Source organism: Notamacropus eugenii, chromosome 5 (assembly GCF_028372415.1).
Source record: "Notamacropus eugenii isolate mMacEug1 chromosome 5, mMacEug1.pri_v2, whole genome shotgun sequence".
Lineage (NCBI taxonomy): Eukaryota > Metazoa > Chordata > Mammalia > Diprotodontia > Macropodidae > Notamacropus > Notamacropus eugenii.
The window spans coordinates 422550286-422576577 of record NC_092876.1 but is presented as its reverse complement, the minus strand read 5'-3'; the positions used below and the strand labels follow the sequence as shown (position 1 = coordinate 422576577).

Here is a 26292-nt window from a genome sequence, read left to right as displayed (position 1 = left end):
CCCAAGAATATTATAGGTAAATGCCAGAGTTCTCAGGTTAAGAAGGAAAAATTATAAGCAGCCAAAAAGAAACAACTCAAATATTGTGGAGCCATAGTCAGGATAACACAAGAGTTAGTAGTTTCTACATTAAAGGAACAGATTGAAATATGATATTTTAGAGGGCAAAAGAACTAGGATTACAACTAAGAATCACCTACCCAGAAAAAGTGAGTATAATCCTTCTAGGGGGAAAAACTGCATATTCAATGAAATAGAGGACTTTCAAGAATTCCGATGAAAAGACCAGAAGTGAATAGAAAATTTGACTTTCAAATATAAGACTAAAGAGAAGCATAAAAAGCTAAACAGGAAAGAGAAATCATCAGGGATTCAATAAGTTTAATTTTTTTTACATTCCTACATGGCAAAATGAAACTTGTAATTCCTAAAAATTTTCTCTTTATTAGGGCAGTTAGAAGGAATATACATAGACCAAGAACACAGGTGTGACTTGAATATGATGGGATTGTCTAAAAAAATAAAATTAAGGAGTGAGAAAAGAATGTACTGGGAGAAAGGGTAAAAGAGATGCAGAATGGAGTAAATTATTTGATATAAAAGAAGTGTAATGCATTATTACAGTGGAGGGGAATATAGGGGAGACAGGTGGGAGCACAAGAATCTTACTCCCATCAGAACTGGCTCAAAGAGGTAATAACATACACACGCAGCTGGATATGGAAATTAATCTTACTCTACAGGAAAGTAGGAGGGGAAGAGAAAGGGGGTGGGGTGGCTGACAGAAGGGAGAGGTTGGATTAGGAGACATAAAAGTCAGAAGCAAAACACTTCTGAGGAGGGGCAGGGTGAAAAGAGAGAGACTGTAGGATAAAAAAGGGGAAAATAGGATGGAGGAATTTACATAGTAATGATAACTGTGAAAAAAATATTTTATAGCAAGTTTCTCTGATAAAGACCTCATTTCTCAAATAGAGAACTGAGTCAAATTTATAAAAATGAGAGCCATTCCTCAATTGATAAATGGTCAAAGGATACCATCAGGCAGTTTTCAGATGAAGTAATCAAAGTTTCCTACAGTCATATGAAAAAATGCTGCAAAATCACTACTGATTAGAGAAATGTAAATTAAAAGAACTTGGAGCTACCATAACACACCTATCAGATTGACTAGTATGATAGAAAAGGAAAATGAGACATGTTGGAACGCATGTGGGAGAACTGAGACAAAAATGCATTGTATACTGATTCAGTCATTCTGTGGAGAAATTTGGAACTGTGCCCAAAGGGCTATAAAATCATGTATACCCTTTGACATAGCAATACCAGTACTAGGTCTGTTTCCCAAAAGAGATAAAAAACAAAAAGGAAAAGAACTTATGTATACAAAAACACCAATTAAGTTCAGGTCCTTCATTACTTCAAGGGAGCTTCCAATATATTACAGGCTTCAAGAAACTGTAAAGCTTTGTAGCAAATAAAGGACTCTCGAAAAATTTCAACTGGATGTGGAGTCATAAGAACTGGGTTTGACCTGGGTAAGTCACTGGGGGCAGCAAGAAGGTACAGAGGATAGAGTTCTAGGTCTGGAGTCAAGCAGATTCATTTTCCTGATTTAAATCTGGCCTCAGATCCTTGCTAGCTGTGTGATCCTGGACAGGTCACTTACATGTTTGCCTCAGTTTCCTCATCTGTAAAATGAGCTAGAGAAGGAAATGGTAAGTATCTTTGACAAAAAAAAAAAAAAAACACAACCCCAATGGGGTTGGGGTCACAAAGAGTCAGAAACAAATAAACAATACCACTCTGTGAGCCTCAGTTCCTCATCTGTAAATTGGATTAGATGGGGCTCTACGGCCTCTTCCATCTCTAAATCTAGGATCCTTAGACCAAACTGCCTTAGACGAAACAGCTTTTTCTAATCGCAACTTAATGTCAAGAGTTGTCCAATCTGTCAAATCTTCTAACCTGACAACTATTAAGACTTATTAACAATACCAACTATTAAGAATTATTAAAAAACACAACTTCCACTATGGGAATGTATGTATTATTACTTACTTAGTAATGTAATCTCCCAAGTAGCTTTTAATTACAGTGTCTGTAGTGAGTAGGCACTTCTCAGGCAATGAAATAAGCAGCTCTCCTGGCTTGCAAAAAAATAAAAGAAACAAATTTAAAATTTCTTCAAGAAAAATTTCCCTGCAAAAGAAAGTCATTCAAATGCACAGCTCTGTGATTTAAGAGACATCACAGAACCCACATAACTGAATTAGAAGCCTAGACTCAAACAGCCCATCTATCACTCCAGGAAATATCAAGTTTTCTTTCTCCTCACCTTGATTTTACAGGCTAAGTAACCAGCCCCCACTGCCATAAGTATAGTTTCTTCCCTAAGTAAAGAACCTGGATGTGACAAAGGATTGGCACATATGAGGCTCCGTGCATGAAATATATTAGTGACTTCTTTCTAGGGAGAATTCAATTGTACACAATGTGTTAAGTGCCAAGATATTGTGTTGAATCTTATGCAGATATAAAAATAATTAGGAAACCATCTCTATCCTCAAGGAGCTAACAGTTTAGTAACAGTTTAGACATGGAAAGTAAACAAATCATTAAAACAACAATTAGGAGAGGCCTAAATTAATAAAAAATACAATCTTATTTTTATATTTAAAGTAAAATTGTATTTTTTATTAATTATAAGCCCAGAGGGAAGGTATTTTAAAGGTCATTTAATACAATCCCATTGCACAGTTCTGTAATCCCATGAGCAGGATGGTGGGCTGCCAGATCCTGGGTCCCTCAGCTAGCATAGGTTTAGCACAGTCCTCCAGAAGGAAACGGACATGGAGGTCCAGGAAGTAGCTGCCAATCTAGGATGGGTCATTTGTGGAATGGTCCTGTCTTAGGCAAGAGGAAGGCCAGTGGAGAAATTCACAATTCATGGGCCATAGGTAGGGACCAGTTACCTTCTCAGCTAGAAACTCAGAATTCATGGCTTTGGCACACGCCCATAAGGGATAATGGCTACTGCCCCCCTAGACAGTGAGGTCCCCATCAATGTCTCTATAATTCTAACTTCAAAATGGCTAATGCCTGGATTGTTCCTCAATTCCCCTTAACACCAAGAAACTGAAATGACTACCAAGAAGCAGAATATGAGTATGGGGCATAGTCTAGGCTGATTATCTTGAACCTGCCCAAAACCTGAACAGAAACTTTGTCCCTATGTCCCTGCAATCTCCATGAGGTCTGTTTGAAATCAGTTAAAGAGTTTGGACTGTTGGCTGTTATACTGGGTCCCTCCCCACATTCAATATAGAACAGGTTTTGACTACAGCCTTCTCTGATCAATAGGAAGTGAAGACCCATTTGGTTGGGGTGGAGAACCTCAGCTCTTCCAGGTTTATTCTCATATTAAAGGGAGGGACCTCCATAGCCTCAGGCTCAATGATTTCTATAATCATGTGTAGCACATCAGAGGGATGCCAGGAGGGCCCTGGCCTCTTGCTACCTGGGGATCACCTCTGCTTTCTTCCTCATCATCACCAGTTCCTCAGTAGACATGGACTTAGCAAAGCCCATGGGACCCCAGGAGGGGAATGGGTATGGAGGCCAGGGCAGCAGCATCCCTACAACCTAGATACAATTCCATCAGAGTGAACGGATTTTTCCAAGACCACTAGTGGGCATACGAGACATGGCTACTACTGTCCACTGTGACACAGAGAGTCTGACTACAACCTCCATGATGTCATGGGTTTCTGTACTATTCCTTCTCCCTCCTTGCCCCACTACCCTCCACCCCATGCTCTTTTATATAAATATCAAGGGCTTCTGAGATCATAAAGATGAGGTCAGAGGCCAACCTGTCTCCTTCAAACAACAAGTGACAAAACACCTGTTCACTTATCTTCCCTCTCACACACTCTCCCCAAAAGTTCCTCCCCCAAACCTCAGCCTGGGGACACTGCCTTGGTAACAACTGTCAGGCTCAGGACAGGAGCCTGTGGCCTGCAGACTTCAGGACATCAATGAATAAACAACTATGAGGACAGAGAGGGACATCCTTGAGCTGCCTCTATCCACTATCCCTCATCCTACCTCCAAGGATAACTATTCTCACCTCTTCAAAGGAAATATCAGAACTCTCTGTAAGTTCCTACTGTGTCTATTGCCAGGGGGGGCACCATTTTGCACCAGGAACCCCAATGCCCTGGAACAGGGAGTTGATGCCATATATGTCTTCAGATGAAGATAGATGATAGGCAGGGGCTTTCCAGAATCTGACAACAGCAGCCCACCATCATGTGATCACCATGAGAAGGCTATTGCTTATTCTGAATATGGCAAGCAAAATCAAGTATGGAACAGGACTATTTTGGGAAGTGCCAGTGAGCCCCTTTGGGGTAAATGAACTCAGGGTGATCTTAGGGACCAGTAAAATGCAGCATTCCTCTCAAAAAAAAAATCAGCCCCTTCATTGAACACGAGGAAAACAGACAACTCGCAAAGTCAAGTTTTTTGTCCAAGATCATAACAAATTGCTAGTGGCAAAGAATGGTTTAAACCCAGGTCCTCAGATTATAGATCCAACATTCATTCCACTTTACTACACTGGTTCTCTGCTATCTAATGTTACTTAGGTATCCAAAAGACACTGAATCTTTCCAGGAACTGGAATTTAAATTATCAACAGTGCAACTAGTGAACTGGGCTGAACAGACAGCCCAACTGACAGCTACTATGGTTAACTGCAGGTCTCTAAGATTTAAGTACTATTTTCAGTTTTTCTCAATGAAATATTAATATGAAAAGAAAATAAATTTAAGAAAAGAGACTTTGGCACTAGAAAATGTCCAAATGGCAGTATGAGGGGTTAGTTATTCTTCAATCTGTCTCCTATACACTTAAAAACTTAACCTATTTATCATAAAATCTCTATAACACAAAATCATAAAAAAGCACCCACACTTGTGCATGAACACATCAGAAGGTGTTTTCAATCACATCCTTCCACATATTTAGGTCAAACAACCCGTACTCTGTAAGGGAGCTGCTTTCTCCCCAAGCTGCAAAGAATTACATGCATTTATTTTGTTACAGAATGAAACCAACTGAAGAAGTAAAAACACATACTAATACCATTATATACATTTTTAAAAATTGATACACTTTGTTTTTACATCACCTATTTTCATGCTGTATCCCCCCACTCAGTCAATAATAATAACAATTTTTAAAACAACAAAAATAGTCCAGTAAGACATTCACACATCAAAATAGTCTGACTAATCAAATGCAACGTTCCACACCTGCAGCCTTCCATGTCAGAAAAAAAAAGACTAAGCTTTCTCATACTTCTTCCCTGTAGCCACTCTTGGTTATTATAATTTCACAACAGCTTTGATGCTCTTGATGTTTTCTATTTAGCTTTTATGATGTTATGCAGTTTTTGCAGTTTGTATCAGTGCAATTGTGTCTTTTCATGCTTCTCTGGATTCATCCTTGATGTTTCTTACAGCGAAATAATATTCCTTTACACTTTCCTCCCCATGACTTGTTTTCTTTTTCTTTTAATTATTTTAATTTTAAATTTATACATCAATTAAGATTGATTGTTTCTCACAGCAAAATAATATTCTATTATACTTCTCTCCCATGACTTATTTGTCTTTCTTTTACTTACTTTAATTCTAAAAATAAACACTAAGTAAGATGAGCCTGTCCACAAAGTAAAACAAACAGATTATATAACAGGATTATATGAAAACAGGATTACATAAAAAGCCACAAATCTTGTCTTACATAAAGCTTCTCAAGTAAATTCAATATGTTATTTCCAAATGTTCCCCTTATCTATGATTCTTACTGACCTTCCTTCAACAAACCAACATAAGTATAACTGAACAAATGAACTTAAAAAATAGGGAAATAATTTGATTTAAACTGTAAAACAGAAGAGTAAAATCTATAACTAGTTGTTTCTTTCCCCCCCAAGAATTCAAGGATGGGAGATGCCAGTACCAACCTGCAAGGATTTTACAGACATCAGTCCTCTTCCTGTCCCTAAAACAAGATGGACATTTAAAAAAAAAAAAAAGAATTACATTAATTTATTTTATTGCCTCGTACTACCATTCTAAAAGCTAAAAATGAAATCTTCAAAATAAAGCAGAAAATGATATTTTATAAGATTATAAGATTTTTTTCAGCTCATAAAAGGCAGGGACCATGCCTTATTTAATTCTGGACAGGACTAAGCATCTAACAAATCCTCTTGATATACTTCTTTTCAGGGTGTGACACTGCTGTCTCTTGGTTCTCCTCTAACCTAACTACTCTTTCTGTCTCCTTGCCTTGATCTTAATTTATGTCAAGCAAAGGAGACTGAGAAGGAGCAGTCAGATAGGTAGGAAGACAACCATGCAGAGTAGAAAGTAGAGTTAAGCACAGCTGGAACCTTCTGGAAATAGTGGATGACAGAGACAGTACTCATGGAGAGGGGGCAAAGAAGGAAATGGTGTAATAGCAAGCAAAGTAGGATCTTTTGCTGTTTTTGTTTTAGTATAATTAAGTGCCTCTGATTAAATCTTGCCTTTATCAACCAAGAGTCTTTACTAGGAGCAAAGTATAGAAATAAGAGTTTCTTTAACTAGAAACAGTTATTTTTGTATTAATATTGTTAATTATTTTAACATGATTAAAGAAGATCTTTCCCATCCATTAACGGGCCTGTAGGAAGGTCCACATTTTTTGTTAAGTTTCTAATGAGGCATTGCTTCTCAAGGGCTGTGATGCCCTCTGGCTCTAAAAACTGCATAAAGACTCTGAGGGTGAGGTTTTATTTTGGGGCTTACTGATGAGAAGTACTTTGTTTGGTCAGATGAGACTCTGGGAAGCTGCTGAGGGGTCCCCCTGGCTTTGAAAACCCAGATGTTGGTGCTTCCCTCTCTGGTAACTATGTATCTACAGTCAGGCAGTTATCTGTTGGTCTGTGGTGTATGTCAGACAGTTGGAATCCTGTCTGTTGATCTTTGATTTCTCTGTATTTTCTCTGAAGCTCAGGGTGCTGACTTTTTCCCCTGAACTAAGTGAATGTGCTTGATTAAAGGGATTGTTGACCCCTCAAAAGTTGCCTTTTCTTTTAGAAAATTAGGTCAAAGAACCTGTGACAGCAGACCCTCCTGTGTATGTCAGGGTTTAATGATACAAATGGGTAAGCCAACAGTTTCTCTTGAAAAGGAGGAGATGGCCAGAAAGTGGACTTCCTTTAGTGTTGGTCAACCAGCAATTAAGTGCCCACCATGTGCCAGGAACTGTACTAAACACTGAAGATACAATGGGGGATGAGGGGAAAGAGTCCTGCCTTCAAGGAGCTCACAGTCTAATCAACATGTAAACAACTACGTACAAACAAGATAAATATATATGTGTGTATATATGAGATGCATATGTGTGTGTACACATATATACTATATATGTATATATACAATATACTTTTACGCATGTGTGTGAATACCCTTATATATAGTATCTATGTAAATACACACATATACATGTGCATGAGACAAATTGCAGGCAGTCTCAAAGGATCTCAAGGCCACCAATATTAAGGACCGAGAAAGGCTTCTTGACAAAAAGAAGACTTAAGGTGAATGTTGAAGGAAGTCAAAGAAGCAAGGAGACAGATGAGGAGAAAGAGAGTTCTACACATGGCGACAGCCCTGGATGGGGACAGGGGGAATGTTGGGGGAAGAAGGAGAAAGAAGGTGAAGAGCTGTGAAGGTTAATCACAAATCATTGCCTCAGAGCTGCCAGGAACATGAGAAGTTAAATAACTTGTTCATGTTTTCAGTACATCAGAGACCAGGCTTGAATCCAGAGATCCTGGAACTCTTTAGGTCCTGACTTCAAAACCAACTTTCTAAGCACAATATATGTTTTAAAAGCCTTTCCTACAGCACATATAAAAACTGTCATTGTTTAAAAACTTTAGAAAAAGAGACAAGATCGGAATTACAGTTGTTATTGCCATTCTGAGGCGCTCGTACAGTAGAGAATGGGTCCTTTTGTTGTTGATCTATGAGATAAGCTTTAAAGAAGACAGAAAGGTGATAAGCTTTATTCTTGTGGCCTGTCACCTGTTATTTGATGAAGGAACACTATAAAGAGAATTTTATGTGCAGTGAGTCTGGAGTGAGACTATTAAGAGTGATGGACTGAGAAAAACTGAAGAGGGATTGCTTGCCTTTCATGACTAGAGAAAAAGTAGAGAAGACGGAGAGAAAGGATGGAGAGGGCTCCATTACTGATGGAACCTTTTAACCTTTATCTTGTAAAAAGAATGAACAGTGTTACTGTAGACAGTCATTTGTTATCTCAGATGAAATAAATGAAGTTGGGACCGTGTCCTCAGAAATTGGGTTTGAGGGCATTCTTCCATTATTGCAAATAATTATCTGTCTTGGTTATTGAACCCGTGTTATAAATATTGTGCATGTTCTTTATTATTTATTTAACCCTAGGTGATTAAAGTATCTATTAGAGATTACTGATTTCATTATTACTATAATTGCTAAGTATGCAATTTATTATTTATTTAACCCTAGGAATGAAAAGATTTATTATATAGAGATGTAACTAGTATTGGGACAGTTTATTAAATCAATAACATTTGCTTAATTTTATTAATTCAATACTCAAACATGACTATGGATCACCAAAGAGCTTGAGACAGTAAGATTAAATGTGGGAATCAGACAAATAACAGGTTGAAAGTGTGACCTATATAATGTGACTGGGGCAGACCCCAAAATCCTTGCTATACAATGGTAGGAAGGCTATCTGACTCCAGAGTTGTCAAACTTAAGAGTCAGTACTAAGTGCGTCAAAGCCAAATTAAAATGTAATTAAGAAATGTTTAACAAAATAAATCAAAGTACCATATAGCATAGATAAAACTGTAGTTTTCTAAAGTCAATATGGCCTCAGGAATTAGTTTCTATTTGTATCTGACACCACTGGACTACACCATGCTGCTTTTCTCATGCTGTAATGTCCATGAATGAATGAATTTCTAAATTCTTTCAATGACATTTTTAAAATGTAATTTTTAAAATTGAATCTATTTTTAGTTTTCAACATTCACTTCCATAAGTTTCAAATTTTCTCCACCTCTCTCACCTCTCACTTCTCCAAGATAGTGTGCAATTTGATATAGACTCTACATATACATTTTTAATAAACATGTTTTCACATTAGTCATGTTCTATAGAAGAATTAGAACAAATAGGAGGAAACATGACAAAGAAAAAACAAAACAAAACAACAAAAGGGAGCAAATAGCATGCTTCCATCTGCATTCAGACTCCATATTTCTTTCTCTGGATGTGAACGAAATTTTCCGTCATGAGTCTTTTGAAGTTGTTTTAGGTCTCCGCATTACTGAGAAGAGCTAAGTCTATCAAAGTCAGTCATCTTACAATGCGGCTGTCCCTGTGTTCAATGTTCTCCTGGTTCTGGTCCTTTCACTCAGCTTCGGTTCATATAAATCTTTCCAGGCTTTTCTGAAGTCTGCCTGCTCATTATGTCTTATAGTACAATCATATTCCATTCCATTCATATACCACAACTTGTTCAGTCATTCCCCAATTGATGGGCAAAATGTAATTATTTTAGAAAGGAAAAACACCAACCAACATTCTCTACTGTACTCCTATATGTTAATGGTTCTACCATCTCCTCAAAAATGACATCCCACCCAACAAAGTGGACTGTTACCATACCTACAACCCAATCTTTACAACACTCATATCTTCCTATTAGTTAGCTCCAGAAAAGCCACCGAAAATGCTGGGCACTTTTCTCTCACTCTCTGGAGCACAGGGCACAGGGTTATTACTGACTCTCATTGTGTAACTGGATCATCCTTTTTTCTGCTCATATATTTCTCCATAACATCCTTTATACCACCCTGCCAGCTCTAAATTCTAGATTCTATGAAAAATACTCCTTGGAGTCTCTGATATTATGCCTTATAACAGAAAGTCCTTGATTAAAAAAAAACCAGGGCTAAGCACAAAGATATGAGATAAGCCACTACACTCTTCAGACTCAAACAACTGTAATTATATCTAAGTGGATTATTATCCAGCACCACTATGTTTTCATTTTGTGTATTATCAGACTTTGTTATGTCTTCCCTTAAATCAATAGCTTCATTTTCTGTAGCATCCTGCAGAAAAGAGTATAATGTATAACAAGCATGACTTGCTCTTAGTAAAACCAGCCTCATGTCAGTTTTTGTGAATTCATGTTACTTGCTAAAGCAGACAAGATCAGGAAAATAACAAATATCCACATAAATCCAGAGAATCGCTAGCTTTTGTGCATTTTAAATTGATGGGCATAATGAGTTAGGCCTCACACAGGCTGATCCCTGGGTAGTTTGGGTCTGAAATGACAATGAAATGCATACATAACCCAGTTAACAAAGGGAGCTTTATTTAGCTGTAGCACAAGGACATTCAGAGCAGAGGGGGGATGTTCATCTAGGACAAAGCACTATTCAGCTAAGTAGTTTCCTAGAGTTGAAATGCTTATGGTCTAAGGTCTGAAGCTTCAAAAAAGAGCTCCATCCCCTCTTATGACTGTTTTGGACCCAACTGACCATTCCTATGTCAATGACCCCAGTCTAAGTCTTCTCAATCAGATCTCAAGGACACAGTTTTAATACCTTTCAAAGAAAAACTAGTATAATTTGCATTGCATGGAGAAAGGGGAAAGAGGGAGATGACTTGGACAGGGGACCTAGGACAGAACTCCCACCACAACATTCAACTTACTATGATTCATAATAAAGAGGGGAGTGGTCATTGGCTCTACTCCCAAGAAAAAACGCCCAAGCAACAGAATTTCATCCAATCCAATCCCCAATCAGGTCCAGGGCCTAGCTTGCCATCCAGTCTGCCACTATCACCTTCAAGCCAATTCTCAAAGGAAGAGTCCTGAACACACTAAGTATGCACATAACTAGGCCATAGTCCTTGGCCTTCCCATCTGTCTCTCCACCTCTTGGAATCAGCTTCCACGGATTTAACTGTCATCCCTTTTATATGATTTCCAAGTCTATATAATTAGTCCTCACCTCCTTCCTGAGCTTCTGTCTTGCATCTCCATCACCACTCAGATCTTCCATAGACATTTCAAACTCAACATGTCCAAAAGACAACTCATTATCTTTCCCCCTAAACTTACTCTCTTGCCAACTTCCCTCTTTCTATCAAGGGTTCCATAATTCTTCCAGTCATCCAGGTTCTCAATCTAGTCAGTTAGGTGGCACAGCAGAAGAAGCACTGGGCCTGGAGTCAGGAAGACCTGAGTTCAAATCTAGCCTCAGGTATTTATTACTTGTGTGACTTTGGTTAAGTCACTTAACTTCTGTTTCAGTTTCCTCAACTGTAAAATGTGGATAATAACAGTACCTACTTCCTAGCAGTGTTGTGAAGAGAAAATGAAATTTTATTTGTAAAGTGCTTAGTACAGTACCTGGAACACAGCAGGTACCATATAAATATTAGCTATTACTATTTTATCTATCTGTGGTCAGTTGCCAAATTCTGTCACTTCTACTTTCGCTCTATCTCTCACATGCAACCAATCATCCCCACCCACATACCAACCAACCGCCCTAGTTCCAAGTCCTAATCATCATCCTCCTGGACACTTTAAATAGCCTCCTAATTGGTCTCCCTCTTCCCTCTCTAAACCATCACCCATGTGGGTGCCAAAACAATGTTCCTAACCATGTCACTCCTCTTCTTAAGTAGCTCCAGCGACTTTAGGACTCTTTTGTTTAGCATTTAAAGTCCTTCACATTTTATCGCCAACCTATCTTTCTAGGCTGATGACACATAACTCTCCCTCCTGTATTCTAAGGTTCCAACCAAAGTGACCTCCCTGATGCTCCCTGTCCCATGACATTCCGTCAACCAGATGCAAGTCTTTGCAGAGGTGACTATCCCCCCATGCCTAGAATGTTCTCCCCCCTCATCTCATTTTTTGGAACCCCAGGGCTCATTCACTTATTCTACTATGTTATGGAAATGTTTGCTTTATTTTTTAAGTTCAGAATAAAATGATTTTTTCTAAAAAAAGCCTTTTGCAGTTCCCTTAGTTTTAAATGCCTTCTTTCCCCAAATAGCTACATATTTATTTTATATACATGCCATACCTACTTTCTAGGAATATGTTATATCCTTTATGTAGAACAGAAAGGCACTATCTCACTTCTGTCTTCATAAACCCAATCCTTGGCGCACAGAGATGCACAGTAATAGTGTATAGATTACTGACAGACGGAAAGGTCAGTACCTCAATTCATCTCCACCCAACTTCTCTGCAATGACATAGAAACCTCTTCACGCAGAAAATTTACAATGGAAGTACCCTCCTACCTAAGGTCCCTTCCTTGGGTTGGTTGGTTTTAAGGAGGAAGCCCAGGTCAACCACCTCTTCATTTCTCCAAAGGCTGCACTGCTGACCTATTTCCAAAGAACTTTAATGTACCCCTCTCTCAGCACCTTCACCCATTCCTGCTCTCCTCCCTCTAATGTTGTCTCCCCTCATTACAATGTAAGCTTCTTGAGCACAGAGACTGTCTGTCTTTCTGCAGTATTTCTATTCCCAGAACTTAGCACCATGTCTAGCATGTGGTAAGCACTTAATAAATGCTTGTGGATTTGATGACTCAGGCAGATAAATCACCAATGGTGTCAATAACTCATGTCAATGACTCTCTCCCAACAAGAAATGGAATTCTATATTTACTACAAAATCTTACCTGAAAATCTTGTTGGCCTTAGATGATGATCTTTGAATTTCCTCTCTTTCAGCCACTTCCTAAGTTCTATAAATTCTGATTTGTGGCTCTCACTCACTAAAAGAGAAGAAAAATAACAAAAATTACTGTGGAATCAAATGATACAGTTTTTTAGAAAAGACCTGGAGTGATGTCCAGGAAAGGTAGGAGGAATATATAAAACATACTCTTCACTCTCCACTCTGTCTCTTGAATTTTTTTTGTGACTTCCCCTCCACCCTCGCCATGTGAGGTTTTCTTGACCACCTAAATGTTGCCATCACCTTCAAGAAGAGTATAAAATCTTAACTCCACAATGCCACAGTGAAGCTATTGGGCCCCACCCATTCAAAGCTGAATGCACCTCCAAAGACCTGGACCTTAACAAGAAAGATGTTATTGGAGCAAATTCTACCCCTTAAAGCTAGGCTTGGTTGTCCTTCATCTCAAATGGGACCAAAATGGCATCACTATATTGGGGTTAAAAGGTAATGAATGAAAATAACATCAAGGCTCAATTGGTCAAAGAATTATATAGCTTTCCCCAGTACCTAAGTACAAAAACTTTGTTGGGAGGCTTTGGAGGACTGACACATATTTCTGAACAGCTCACCACCACAATGTGTACACAGGCAGGAAAGCTGCATCTAATTAAATCAATACAGCATCCAAGCTAATATCCTCTCCAAGCTACTGTCAAATAAACCTTCTTTTGTGAACTGCTAGATGGTCTACAAGTGCCTCATCTCATTCCAACACCGAACCTAAACAACCAAACAAGCCTGAAGCAGGCTTGGTCCAGACCCGCATCTCATAACTCACCATGTCCAAAAGAGAACTCATTCTCTTTTACCCTACAGCTGACCCTCCCCCTCTCCAACTTGTATCCTCTAGGTAGCTCCCTACTGTCCACAGGATAAAAACCAAACTCATTCATTTGACATTTAATGTCTCGTGCTCCAGACCTTTCACATTACTCCCCTCATATACTCTATATTCTAGCTGAACTGGCCTTCCTGCTGTCCCCAGAACATGGGGTTCTCTCTTGCACCTGTGGACCTTTGCACAGACCCTCCCCCATGCCAGACACTTTCTCTGCCGTCAAATCTACCTCTTTGAATCCTTAACTTCTTTCAAAGCTCAGCATAGGTGCCCCCTCTACATTAATCTTTCCTGCCATCCCCAGTTGTCGGTGCTCTCACTTCCACAAATTAAATTACTTTATTTATTTGTATATGTATCCCTCAACACAATATGAACTCAGAGAAAGGTCATACCAGTATCTCCAGTCTTTCAAAGAACTAAAAGCCATCAGAAAAAAAGAGATTCCTTCAAGATGCACTCAAACATTTTCCATGAATAGCTTTTATACTCATACAGAGTCTGTTTTATCCCAGTCCTTAGTCAAATACTTCATTTATATCACTGCCAATAAAAACTGTACCTTTACTCAACTCTGGGTTTCTAAATGATTTTCTTCTTCTTTGTCTGCCGGTTCTTCCCCTTCCTTTCCTCTTCATGATGTGGATATAATTTCCATAAAGCAGCCTCATCTAGGAAAAGAAGTATTTGTTTTTCCATAATATGGAGCAAAACACCTTTGTACTGAGAAGGGAATCCTGTCAACAGTACTTAAAGTCATACAATAAAACTTTTAGGTTGTACCTAATTAAATCAATGCTGCGTCTTTGTTAATATGCTACCCATGCCACTGTCAAATAAACCTTTGGTTAACTATTAGATGGTCTATAAGTCTCTGATTTCATTCCAGTACCCATACTAAAACACCAAAGAGGCCTAAGTGAAGCATCCTCTAGCACGTTATCTCAAATTCAACATGTCCAAGAGAGAAATCATCTTCTACCCTAAACCTGACCCTCTCCTCCTGACTTAAAACCTCTCCAATCCATCCTCCACATGGCAATAGTAATAGTAGCTCCCTACTGACTCCAGGTTGGCAAACAAACTCCATAATCTGTCCTTTTAAAGAGACTATGTAAATAAAGTTTTGGCTTCACTACGAGTGTGTGAATTGGATTTAAGTGAGGTAGAGTTGCACAAAGACGTCAGCCTTAATCTCTCTTTCAGAGACACTGAAGACCAGTGGCAGGACAAAAGTCAAGATGCAGGATACAATGGATGACTTTGTCATCTTAGATGTCTGACAAGCGTGAAGCACTCCGTAGCATTTTCTTCAAGGCCATTGGAACAGTTAACTGTCCTCATGTGCCTATTCCTCTGGGGGAAGTCTTCAAGTATGTGGGATAGACATTCCCCTAACTCACCTACAGGTTTGAGGTTCCTAGGTTACCCTCAGCCTGGTTTTAGCCCCTCTGCTGAAACAGTTTATTAGGGTGTGAATGCTACAGCTTCTTGGAGCCACAGGTGAGAGTTAAGTGCCAAGTAGACACCAAAGCTGGATGAGCAGCCTGTAGAAGGCTTGGCAAGAAAGGTCCAGTACCATCTATTGCACCACCTTGCCACCCAAATGATGTTTGCTCTGTGGTGGTTTTAGATGATTTTATGACAACTACATAGAACTACACACATATATATGTAACTATACATATGTATAAAATACATGCCTATATAATGTGTGCATATATATAAATACATATATAATTATATATATGTAACAATATCATGTAACTATATAGGGGCAGCTAGGTGGTACAGTGGATAGAGCACCAGTGTAGGAATCAGGAGGACCTGAGTTCAAATCTCACCTCAGACACTTGACACTCACTAGCTGTGTGACCTTGGGCAAGTCATTTAACCTAACTGTTTCATCCTGGGTCATCTCCAGTCATCCTGATGAATATCTGGTCACTGGATTCAGATGGCTCTGGAGGAGAAGTGAGGCTGGTGACCTGCACAGCCCTCCCTCACTCAAAACAAAGTCAAGTGCAAGTCATGTCATCATTTCTCCAATGGCACAGTCTTCTTTGGCAACGAAGGACAAACACACACATAACTATATAACTATAATATGTTATTAGATCTATACCCCAAAGAGATCCAAGAAAAAGAAAAGGGATCCATACACATAAAAATATTTACAGCAGTTCTCTTGGTGGTAGCAAAGAATTGGAAACTGAGGAGGTTTGGAGAAAGGCTAAATGAGTTATGGCATACATATGTTATAAAATGCTATTGTGAAGGGGATGATTTCATTAGAACCTAGGAAGCTTTGTATGCATTAGAGCTAAGTGAAGTGAGAAAGAACCAGGAGAATGAATTGTACAGTAACAGTACTATAAAGATAAACAGCCTTGAAAGATTCAGGAATTCTGATCAACACAATAACCAAACACAATTCCAAAGGACTCATGATGAGACATAAAATGTATTCACCTCCAGTTAGAGAGCTGGTGTACTCAGAAGGTAGATGTAAGCATTTTTTTTTCTTTTTTGGACATGGCTAATGCGAGAATCTATTTTGCTTGACTTTACATATTTATTAGGATTAGTTTTTCTTACTTTCTAAATAGGGATGCCAGTGGAGGAGGGAGGAAAAGAATCCAGAACTGAAAATAAAACTTTATTTTTAAAAATTATACATAAATTTTAAAAACAAAACAGAATTATATAATGTAGGTGAGATTTTACTAAATTAAACATGAAACTGTCTTTTTTAACTCATGCTTAGCTGCCTGACATTTCATCTTTACTAAAAATTAAACATTCTATCAGAGAAAAAGAATTCCACTTTCAAGAGAAAATTATTTCCCAGTTGTTCTATTTTCTATGTTGAAAGCCATTTTTAAAGGGAAATGGGAAGTTTTATTATCTGCATATCAATATTTTGAAGTTAAATTCATAATTAATTTTTTTCTTTAAATATTTCTTTGCAGTTAGTAAGTTACTCCGTGCCAGTACATAATCTCCTTTTATTCTCACAATAAACTCTGGGAGGTGTTATCATTCCCTTTTTACATTAAAAGAAAGGGAGGCAGCCAGAGCCTACATGACTTAAACAAGGTCACACTGCTGGTAAGTGTCTGAGGCTGAATTTGAACTTCTTTCCACTGGGCCTAGCTGTCTCTACAATGGTCAGTGGTGTTTTCTGAGATCCTGGAACCTCACAGAATTGAAACAGCCTTTGCAAAAGGATAAGGAGGGTGGGAAAAATTATGTATGCCAGATGAAAAAACATGTATACTATAATCTCTACAGCACTTTGCCCTTTAAGAGGCTGGTTTTTGTGGACTTTGTTATTAGAAATATGAAGAAACAAATACACCAAAAGAGATCCTCCTAAAGAGCTAATATAAGTAGTGATGCCCAGTATGAAAGCAGCTTAAGTGACTTGCCCAAGATCACTTGTTACAGGCAATGGGGATTTTAAAACTGCCTCCAGGCTCATAGCCCTCTCCATTTTCCGGTCTACTATAAAATCATCTCAAAACATATTTGCAGTGGTGCGATGAGTGGCAAGTCACTTGACCCTGTCTGCCTCTGTTTCTTCATCTGTAAATTAGATTGGAGAAGAAAACAGCAAACCACCCCAGTATCTCGGTCAAGAAATGCCCAAAGGAAGCCACTACTGGAGGTGGACACTAGTGGAAGGTGACATTTCTTTTTCACAGACTAATTTTGTAAAACTCCAACCAGCAACGCCATTGAGCACAAATAAATATTTTAAGTGAAACGTCTGCTCAAAAATGTGCACAGATTGCTTTAACTCAAAGCCCAGGGAAGCTCTTGGACAGGTACTTACCAAGGCGTGGCAAACAGGTGAAACTTTCAACTTTCACTGCAAACGGTCCCCAAACTACATGACAGACGTCAGAAAAGGAAGGGACCCCGGAGAGCCGGGTCTAAAGATCCCATTTTCTCTGTCCACCCTGGAGCGGAAGCCTAATCCTTAAGCCCCAAAGAGTCCCCCCGGCTTTCTCCGGGGAGCAGACAGGCGAGTCCCCCCAGAGCGGCCCCAGGGACACACGTGGTCCTTCTCCCCGCGGCTCCTCCTCCGGGCTCCCCCGCCCCAAGTGTCCGGAGGGCGAACCAGGAAGGGTCGGAGGGAAGGAAGGAGAAAAGGAAGGGAAGGGGGTGAAGAAGAGGAGGAGGGGGCCGCTAGCAGCCAATGGAGAGGAGGAGGAAGAGGAGGAAAGAAGGAGAAGGAAATCTAGCTGGGCGGCCTCGGAGGTGCCGGGCCTCCAGGCTGCATATAAAGTAATCGGGAAAGCTCCCTTCGACCCTAGACCACCTGGAGCCCCCCGCCACCGGATCCCTTCGGAATTCCGGGTTTCCTTATTTCTAACAGTAGGAAACCTTTCTCCGCAACCAAAGAACCCCAGCCTCGCTCTACGTCCCACCCACTCCTCCCACAGCTTAGGTTTCGTTTTGGAGATGGGCGTGGTCGATGGTCAGTAATCATCTCTGCGTCCGTCTGGGCTTCACTTTCCTCCAGTATTAAAGTTGGACCCTAGCAATAGCGATTCACAGAACTGTTATGAAAATAAAATGAGAGAATATTTTTTTCAAGGACTTGGCACAGCGTAAGCTCTGTGTAAGTGTTTTGTTCCTTTTCCGGAGTATCCATGTCTAAATTGTCCGGAGAATTTCCTCCCGTGGGGTCTTTTTTTGGTAAGCCAAAGTGTGGATGAGCTCATGTTAATGTGGCTGAGTTTTCTTGTCCTCCATAAAACTTCATAGTAGTGATGTGGATAGAAACAGTGCCCTAGGAGTTAAACATAATATTAAGGATTGACTTTGTAAAGCCCCTGGTTTATTTTCTAACCTGAAGGCGTCCTAAAGTGTCCCGTTACCACAAAACTTCCCTTTATCCTGGTCCAAAAATTTCCCTGTCCCCACCCTTCATCCTGGGGAATGGGATTTCCTTATCTTGTCATTCATAGTCCTTACCCTGTGCCTTTATCTTGCAAGACTTACCCTAGATCTCCAACCCCTACAAGGAAACCCTAACATCATCTTGTATAAATCTGGTCCTTTTCCTATACCACTGCCTTTGTTTAGCTCCTCCATAAATCTCAGGTCCACTGCTTTTGCGTCATTAAAGGTCCAATGGCTACAGAGAAGGTCTAAGTGAATTCATTCACATTCCATCTCTCCCATTTCTCTCTCTTCAACAGTAGTTGCATGGAGGACCTCCTGCTGCCAGCCCCTTGGACCTATCCAGACCTTTTAAGTTCATAAGGTCCAGCCAAGGATGGATGTGTCCATTTCAGGATCAGGGCTCAGTAGTCACCTGTGCTCAAGGAAAGAAACATGGAATAGAAAAGGCAGCTACAGCTTTGGAAACCAGATCTGGGTTTATTTAGATGACCACATAATCTCTGCCATTGATACAGAATTGGAATCCCTACCACCACAACCTTCCCTCCCCACCCCACCCCCAGGAAAGTACATATTCAGAAGAGAATTAGAAGAGTTGCTTCCTCCCAATATCACAAGGGTACTAGTAAAGCACTCTGGTTACTGTCTACCTGAAAGTTTGGTTAAAAAAGGCAAATAGACTAAATGTATGTTGTTTATTCCCATAAAACTAGCGGTTACATAATCGTAGAGCCAGAAAAACTTCTGACTAATACAAGAATGACCAGGCTTAAATCTGTTTTAGGACCATCGAGGAATATCTGTGTCCTTCAAATTTATGATCTCCACAAGTGATTAACTATAACACAAGAAAGAAATTTCTTAATTGTATAGGTTGTAAATACAATAAGATAACAGAGTCGACAAAGTTTCAATTGAAATTATGACCCAAGATATCTGTGTTTTCGTTACCATTAACACGCCATAACATAGTATATGTCCACAAAGTATTAAGATATGGAAAAAGTCCCATTATTCAAGATAGAGTCTAGGGTTAAGGGTCTCATAAGGAATGCTAAGTCAGTGCCATCTGGTTTTGTTGATGTAGGAAGAGGTATTCTCTGAGTTTACTTCAAAGAACAAAGAGACTGTTAGGTTCAGGTTCTTCTTCTGATTGATTAATTCAAGCTCTGGCTCTTATTAAAGTCCAAAATTTATATTAAATGATTATCATTACTGAGTCATTCCTTGCCATAGGAATAGCCCATTTCCTCTTCATCTATTACAATTCCTTGATATACCTTTGCTGTCTGGAGATTAAATGACAGAACTATAAAAAAAGTGTTGCAGTCACCTTATACTCATCACATGCGTCTTTATTTAGCACCATATGCTATTTATTTTTTCTATCTCAAAAGAAATACTTAAAACACAGAAGTCATATTTATCCTAATTTTTCAGAGGTAGTGGTGTTCCGTCATATAGCAATGTTGAGATTTAGGGGTGCTGGGACCCCAAAATGCCAACACGCTGAGTTCTGCCCAAATGAATTTGACCCACACTTTCTTTCAGACAAAGGAAAACAAAGTTTATTAAAGATCCACCACATTGGGTAGACTCTTAAGGAATCTGAACATTTGTGATACTTGTATTGACAAGCAGTACAGATAGAATCTGAGCTAGATTGAAGCTGAGGACCTTCTTAAAGGCAAGATGGATCTTATATGCAAAAAGACTGTGGGAGGGATCTAGGAGTGGCCAAGTAGTCTGGGGTGATGAGTGGAAGTGGGAGGATTCAAGGAGAGTTCAAAGGGGTTCCCCAAGCCTGTATCCCATCAGCAATACTGGTAAAATGTTCATTTTTAAAAGATAGGCTTTTGCTTTGGAATAGCTAGGAAAGAGTCAGCAAAGAGATTTGTAATTTCCGAAAAGTGATCCTACCTGTGCATCTCTTCCTATTCAGCTCCCAGTCCATCTGTACTGCCTGCACTATATAACTACTGTTAGACAAATTCTATAGGATATCTGGGGTGTATGGGGAGGTGTCTACCCAAACATGTGAAAACTTCCCCTGGCCAAATGGGGGATGAGAACAGTTTGTTCCAAAGGTCTTGAAGTGATGGAGTACAAACTCTGGGAACCTCCTTGAACTCCCCTTGAATCTTCCCACTTAATCTGGCCTTTTGTACTCAAAACTAATCTTCCCATTTGTTCCTGCAGTCTCCAGAAACCCATGGGTTTTTCGTTGTTACTGTGCCCAGTTCTCTGTTGTAGTCCCTACCCTTGATCCTATCAAAACCCCATTTCCCAGGCTGCAGACCACTCTCCCTGGGGTGATTTATCAGGATTCTCCCTGGGTTTGATTTATCAAGAGCATCCCTGGGACCCCAGACTACCTGGCAACACCTGGATGCTTCCCTCAGTCTTTTTCTGTATCTAAATTCCATCTCAGCTCCATGAGGGTGCTCAGGTTTAATCCAGCTCAGACTCTGTCTAGCTGAGATTCTGTCTGGCCCACTTGTGAATACAAGGGTTGCAAATACTTAGGCTCCTTAAGAGTCAACCCAACATGGCGAATCTTTAATAAACTTTGTCTTTCTTTGGCTTTAAGAAGGCTTGAGTGGAATTCATTCAAGCAGGACCCGGTGTGTTGGTATTTCAGGGTCTCCAGCATGCCTGAACCTCAACAGTTAGGCTCTTTAAGAGTCAACCCAATATGGCAAACCTTTAAAAAAAAACTTTGTTTTACTTCGGCTGAAAGAAGGCTTGAGTGAAATTCATTCAGCAGGACTCAGCTTGTTGGTATTTTGTGGTACCGAGCACCCTAAACCTCTACATTATGGTTCCCTGACCTCAACAGCTGAAGCAGGTGCTATGGAGCAGAGCTTAGTCAGATATCTAAAACAACCATGGCCATCCACTGCACCCCAGGCCATCTCCAGTAGTCCTGACCTTTTGTCTTGCCTCTTGAGTGGAACAGGTATATTTAGTGAAGACCCCTCAGGGGCCCCTTGTGTCAGCCCATTTGTCTCACCCAGCCCTGAGAAACTGAACCACAGACATTCTGGTTTTCTTAAAATTATTTTTGTGCTACATGATAGTCCTTGACAGAGACTGCCTTTAGTCACTCCCTTATCTCCTTTCCTAGACAATGACTTCATGTTAGGTGACAGTCCTTGAACAGCAGTTGCTCACTCCCTTACCCCTACTTTTTCTAAAAATTACTCTTGTATACTTATTCTTTCTTGCTGGGGTAAATTTTCTGTGAATAGATTGTACCCTCGAGGCCTAGCCAATGGGCTAAGAGGAAGGGGGCTAGAGTGGGGGTATTGTGGGCAGTCTATAAAAGCTGCTGTGCAGGCCACACCCTTGCCCTCCTCAACCATTGCCATCTTGAGCGCAGGCAGGAGTGCCCTTTCTTGAGAAAGCTGAATAAATATCTTTTCTTTTTACTCCTTTGGTCAAGACTCTAATTTTATTAAGGGGACCATCCCACACACACTTGACTTCAATGACTAGAAGAGAGAGTGAGGCTGAAGACTACAGTTAAAAACAATTCACACAGAGGAGTCAAAACATCACCCCGTGACGTTGTTGAATATCTTCCAAAACAAAGGAAAAAACACATCCTGAAGTCTTGGCAACAGTTTTAAACTATTTGTTGCTTCCTGTGTGGATGAACAGGTCAAGCTCTTTTGAATGACTACAGATCTCTTCTAGAAGGCTCTGTAACTTCCTTGAGCTAAATGGAATCCATGCAATCACTTGGGCAGACAGAAGGGAACTGGAGGAGCCCCCTTTCCACTGGGAAGCCCCCCTCACCTAGGACTGAATACATTTGGTGTACATACATATCCCTATTTTATGCCTCACTTCATGTTTATCACATGAGGATCTTTGAATAGGGTTGTTATGGGATTTTTTTCAGTTGTAATATCTTAAAAGCAATTCTGAATGATTTTGAAATATGGATTGGAGACACCATGGATTGATGTAAAAAGAGCCTTTAAGGTAGCATTTTGTTCTACCAGTTCTAATGCTCTTTAAAAATAATCAACAAAGGGGGGCGGAGCCAAGATGGCGGAGTACAAACACACATACGCTAGCTCCTAACCCACAGCCCATAAAATATCTGTAAAAAAGCAGTCCTGACAAATTCTGGAGCAGCAGGAGCCACAGAACAACGGAGCAGATGAGATTTCTGTTCCAGAGAGCCTGAAAACCTCTCGCGAAAGGTTCTTCGCGCTGCAGACGTGGAGCAGAGCCCAGCCCTGCATTGGCCACCTGACGTGAGACGAGCAGATCCGAGCAGGCTTCAGGGACAGAATCTCCAGCAGCCACACGGGTCCCTCCACCCACAGATGATAAGGGTCAGTGAGAGGGTCTCTTTGGCGGGTCAAGAGAGGAGTGGGGTGCCCCCATAACTCAGGCCCCCTCGGGAGGCAGCAGCGGAGGTGGGAGCAGACTGGGGCTCCCCAAGCAGGCAGGAGCCCAGATCCATTGTTGAAGGTTTCTACATAAACCCCCTGAGGGAACTGAGCTTGTGAGGCGGCCCTGCCCCACCTGAGCACCTGAACTTGATCTCACACTGAATAGCAGCCCCGCCCCCACGGAAGCCCTGAGGCTGGGGAGCAGCATTTGAATCTCAGACCCCAAGTGCTGGCTGGGCGGATCTGGAGGCGAAGTGGGTGTGAAGAGGATATTCAGAAGTCAAGTCACTGGCTGGGAAAATGCCCAGAAAAGGGAAAAAAACCAAGACTATAGAGGGTTACTTTCCTGGTGAACAGGTATTTCCTCCATTCCTTTCTGATGAGGAAAAACAATGCTCACCATCAGGGAAAGACACAGAAGTCAAGGCTTCTGTATCCCAGCCCACTCAATGGGCTCAGACCATGGAAGAGCTCAAAAAGAGCTCAAAAAATTTTGAAAATCAAGTTAGAGAGGTGGAGGAAAAACGGGGAAGAGAAATGAGAGACATGCAAGCAAAGCATGAACAGCAGGTCAGCACCCTGCTAAAGGAGACCCAAAAAAATGCTGAAGAAAATAACACCTTGAAAAACAGGCTAACTCAATTGGCAAAAGAGGTTCAAAAAGCCAATGAGGAGAAGCATGCTTTCAAAAGCAGAATTAGCCAAATGGAAAAGGAGGTTCAAAAGCTCACTGAAGAAAATAGTTCTTTCAAAATTAGAATGGAACAGATGGAGGCTAATGACTTTATGAGAAACCAAGAAATCACAAAACAAAACCAAAAGAATGAAAAAATGGAAGATAATGTGAAATATCTCATTGGAAAAACAACTGACCTGGGAAATAGATCCAGGAGAGACAATTTAAAAATTATGGGCCTACCTGAAAGTCATGATCTAAAAAAGAGCCTAGACATCATCTTTCATGAAATTATCAAGGAAAACTGCCCTAATATTCCAGAACCAGAGGGCAAAATAAGTATTCAAGGAATCCACAGAACACCACCTGAAAGAGATCCAAAAAGAAAAACTCCTAGGAACATTGTGGCCAAATTCCAGAGTTCCCAGGTTAAGGAGAAAATATTGCAAGCAGCTAGAAAGAAACAATTCAAGTATTGTGGAAATACAATCAGGATAACCCAAGATCTAGCAGCTTCTACATTAAGGGACTGAAGGGCATGGAATAGGATATTCCAGAAGTCAAAGGAACTAGGACTAAAACCAAGAATCACCTACCCAGCAAAACTGAGTATAATACTTCAGGGGAAAAATTGGTCTTTCAATGAAATAGAGGACTTTCAAGCATTCTTGATGAAAAGACCAGAGCTGAAAAGAAAATTTGACTTTCAAACACAAGAATGAAGAGAAGCATGAAAAGGTAAACAGCAAAGAGAAGTCATAAGGGACTTATAAAAGTTGAACTGTTTACATTCCTACATGGAAAGATAATATTTGTAACTCTTGAAACTATTCAGTATCTGGGTACTGGGTGGGATTACACACACACACATGCACACTCACACGGACACATAGAGACAGAGTGCACAGAGTGAATTGAAGAGGATGGGATCATATCTTAAAAAAATGAAATCAAGCAGTGAGAGAGAAATATATGGGAGGAGAAAGGGAGAAATGGAATGGGGCAAATTATCTCTCATAAAAGAGGCAAGCAAAAGACTTATTAGTGGAGGGATAAAGAGGGGAAGTGAGAGAAAAACATGAAGTTTACTCTCATCACATTCCAGTAAAGGAAGGAATAAAATGCATACTCATTTTGGTATGAAAACCTATCTTACGATACAGGAAAGTGGGGGATAAGGGGATAAGCAGGGTGGGGGGGGATGATGGAAGGGAGGGCATGGGGAGGAGGGAGCAATTTGAGGTTGACACTCATGGGGAGGGACAGGATCAAAAGAGAGAATAGAAGTAATTGGGGGCAGGATAGGATGGAGGGAAATATAGTTAGTCTTATACAACATGACTATTAGGGAAGTCATTTGCAAAACTACACAGACTTGGCCTATATTGAATTGCTTGTCTTCCAAAGGGAGGGGGTGGGGACGGAGGGAGGAAAAGAAGTTGGAACTCAAAGTTTTAGGAACAACTGTCGAGTACTGTTCTTGCCACTAGGAAATAAGAAATACAGGTAAAGGGTTATAGAAAGTTATTTGGCCCTACTGGACAGAGGAGAGGATGGAGACAAGGGCAGAGAGGGATGATAGAGGAGAGAGCAGATTGGTGATGGGGGCAATTGGAATGCTCAGTGTTTTGGGGTGGGGGGAAGGGACAAGGGGGGAGAAAATTTGGAACCCAAAATTTTGAGAAAATGAATGTTAAAAGTTAAATAAATAAATTTTTAAAAAAATCAACAAAGAAGAAATAAAATAGGATTTTATATTCCCTACATCTTTCAGAGATGCTTCTAGAGGAAATGAAAATGGCACTAAAGAGAAAATAATATCAGGAAGAGCACTGATATTGGACCAAAGCTATATGGAGATCTGCGCCGGAGGTGATATAATTGTGAGGGCTTACAAGTATCTGAAGGTGGTGGAAGATGCCAAAGGCATGGGTAAAAAAATCTCACACTAAAAAGACCCACATATACAAAAATATGTACAGCAGCTCTTTTTTGTGGTGGCCAAGAGCTAGAAACCAAGGGAATGCCCATCAGTTGGGGATTGGCTGAGCAAGTTGTGGTATATGAATGTAATGGAATACTACTGTGCTATAAGAAATGATGAACAGGCTGACTTTTAGAAATACCTGGATAGACTTCTATGAACTTATGCTGAGTGAAGTGAGCAGAACCAGGAGAACATTGCACACACGGTAATAGCTACAGTGTTTGAGGACTGTTTTTAATAGACTTAGTCCTCCATAGCTAGGCAAGGACCTAAAACATTTCCAAATGACTCATGATGCAAAATGCCACCCATATGCAGAGAAAGAACTATAGAGCTGGAACACAGAATGAAACAAACTATTTTCTCTTTTGTTATGTTTGGTTTTGTTCAGTTTTACTCATGCTTTCTCCCATTCATTTTATTTCTTCTATGAAACATGACTAATGTGAAAATGTACTTAATAAAAATGTACATGTACAGCTCCTATAAGATTGCATGCCATCTTGGGGAGGGCGGAGTGGAAGGAGGGGTAGAAAATGTAAAACTTATGAAA

At 40.2% G+C, this 26292-nt stretch overlaps 1 protein-coding gene across 3 annotated transcripts in view; it reads right to left on the bottom strand.

Annotated features, from left to right (window-relative positions):
* Positions 1 to 18179, bottom strand: part of SETD4 (SET domain containing 4) — a 34375-nt gene extending 16196 nt beyond the window's left edge. Inside the window, exons 1-5 of one of the 3 annotated variants that reach the window (XM_072615017.1) lie at positions 17589 to 18179; positions 14313 to 14421; positions 12851 to 12946; positions 6038 to 6075; positions 2062 to 2150 (exon numbers count right to left, since the gene is read on the bottom strand). In XM_072615017.1, coding sequence (XP_072471118.1) covers positions 2062 to 2150; positions 6038 to 6075; positions 12851 to 12946; positions 14313 to 14421 — 332 coding nt within the window. In that variant the 5' untranslated portion in view covers positions 17589 to 18179. Of the gene's footprint in view, positions 1 to 2061; positions 2151 to 6037; positions 6076 to 6866; positions 6922 to 12850; positions 12947 to 14312; positions 14422 to 17588 lie in introns of those variants that run through there. The other 2 variants (XM_072615019.1, XM_072615020.1) reach the window with 2 other exon arrangements.
* Positions 18180 to 26292: the final 8113 nt, after the last annotated feature.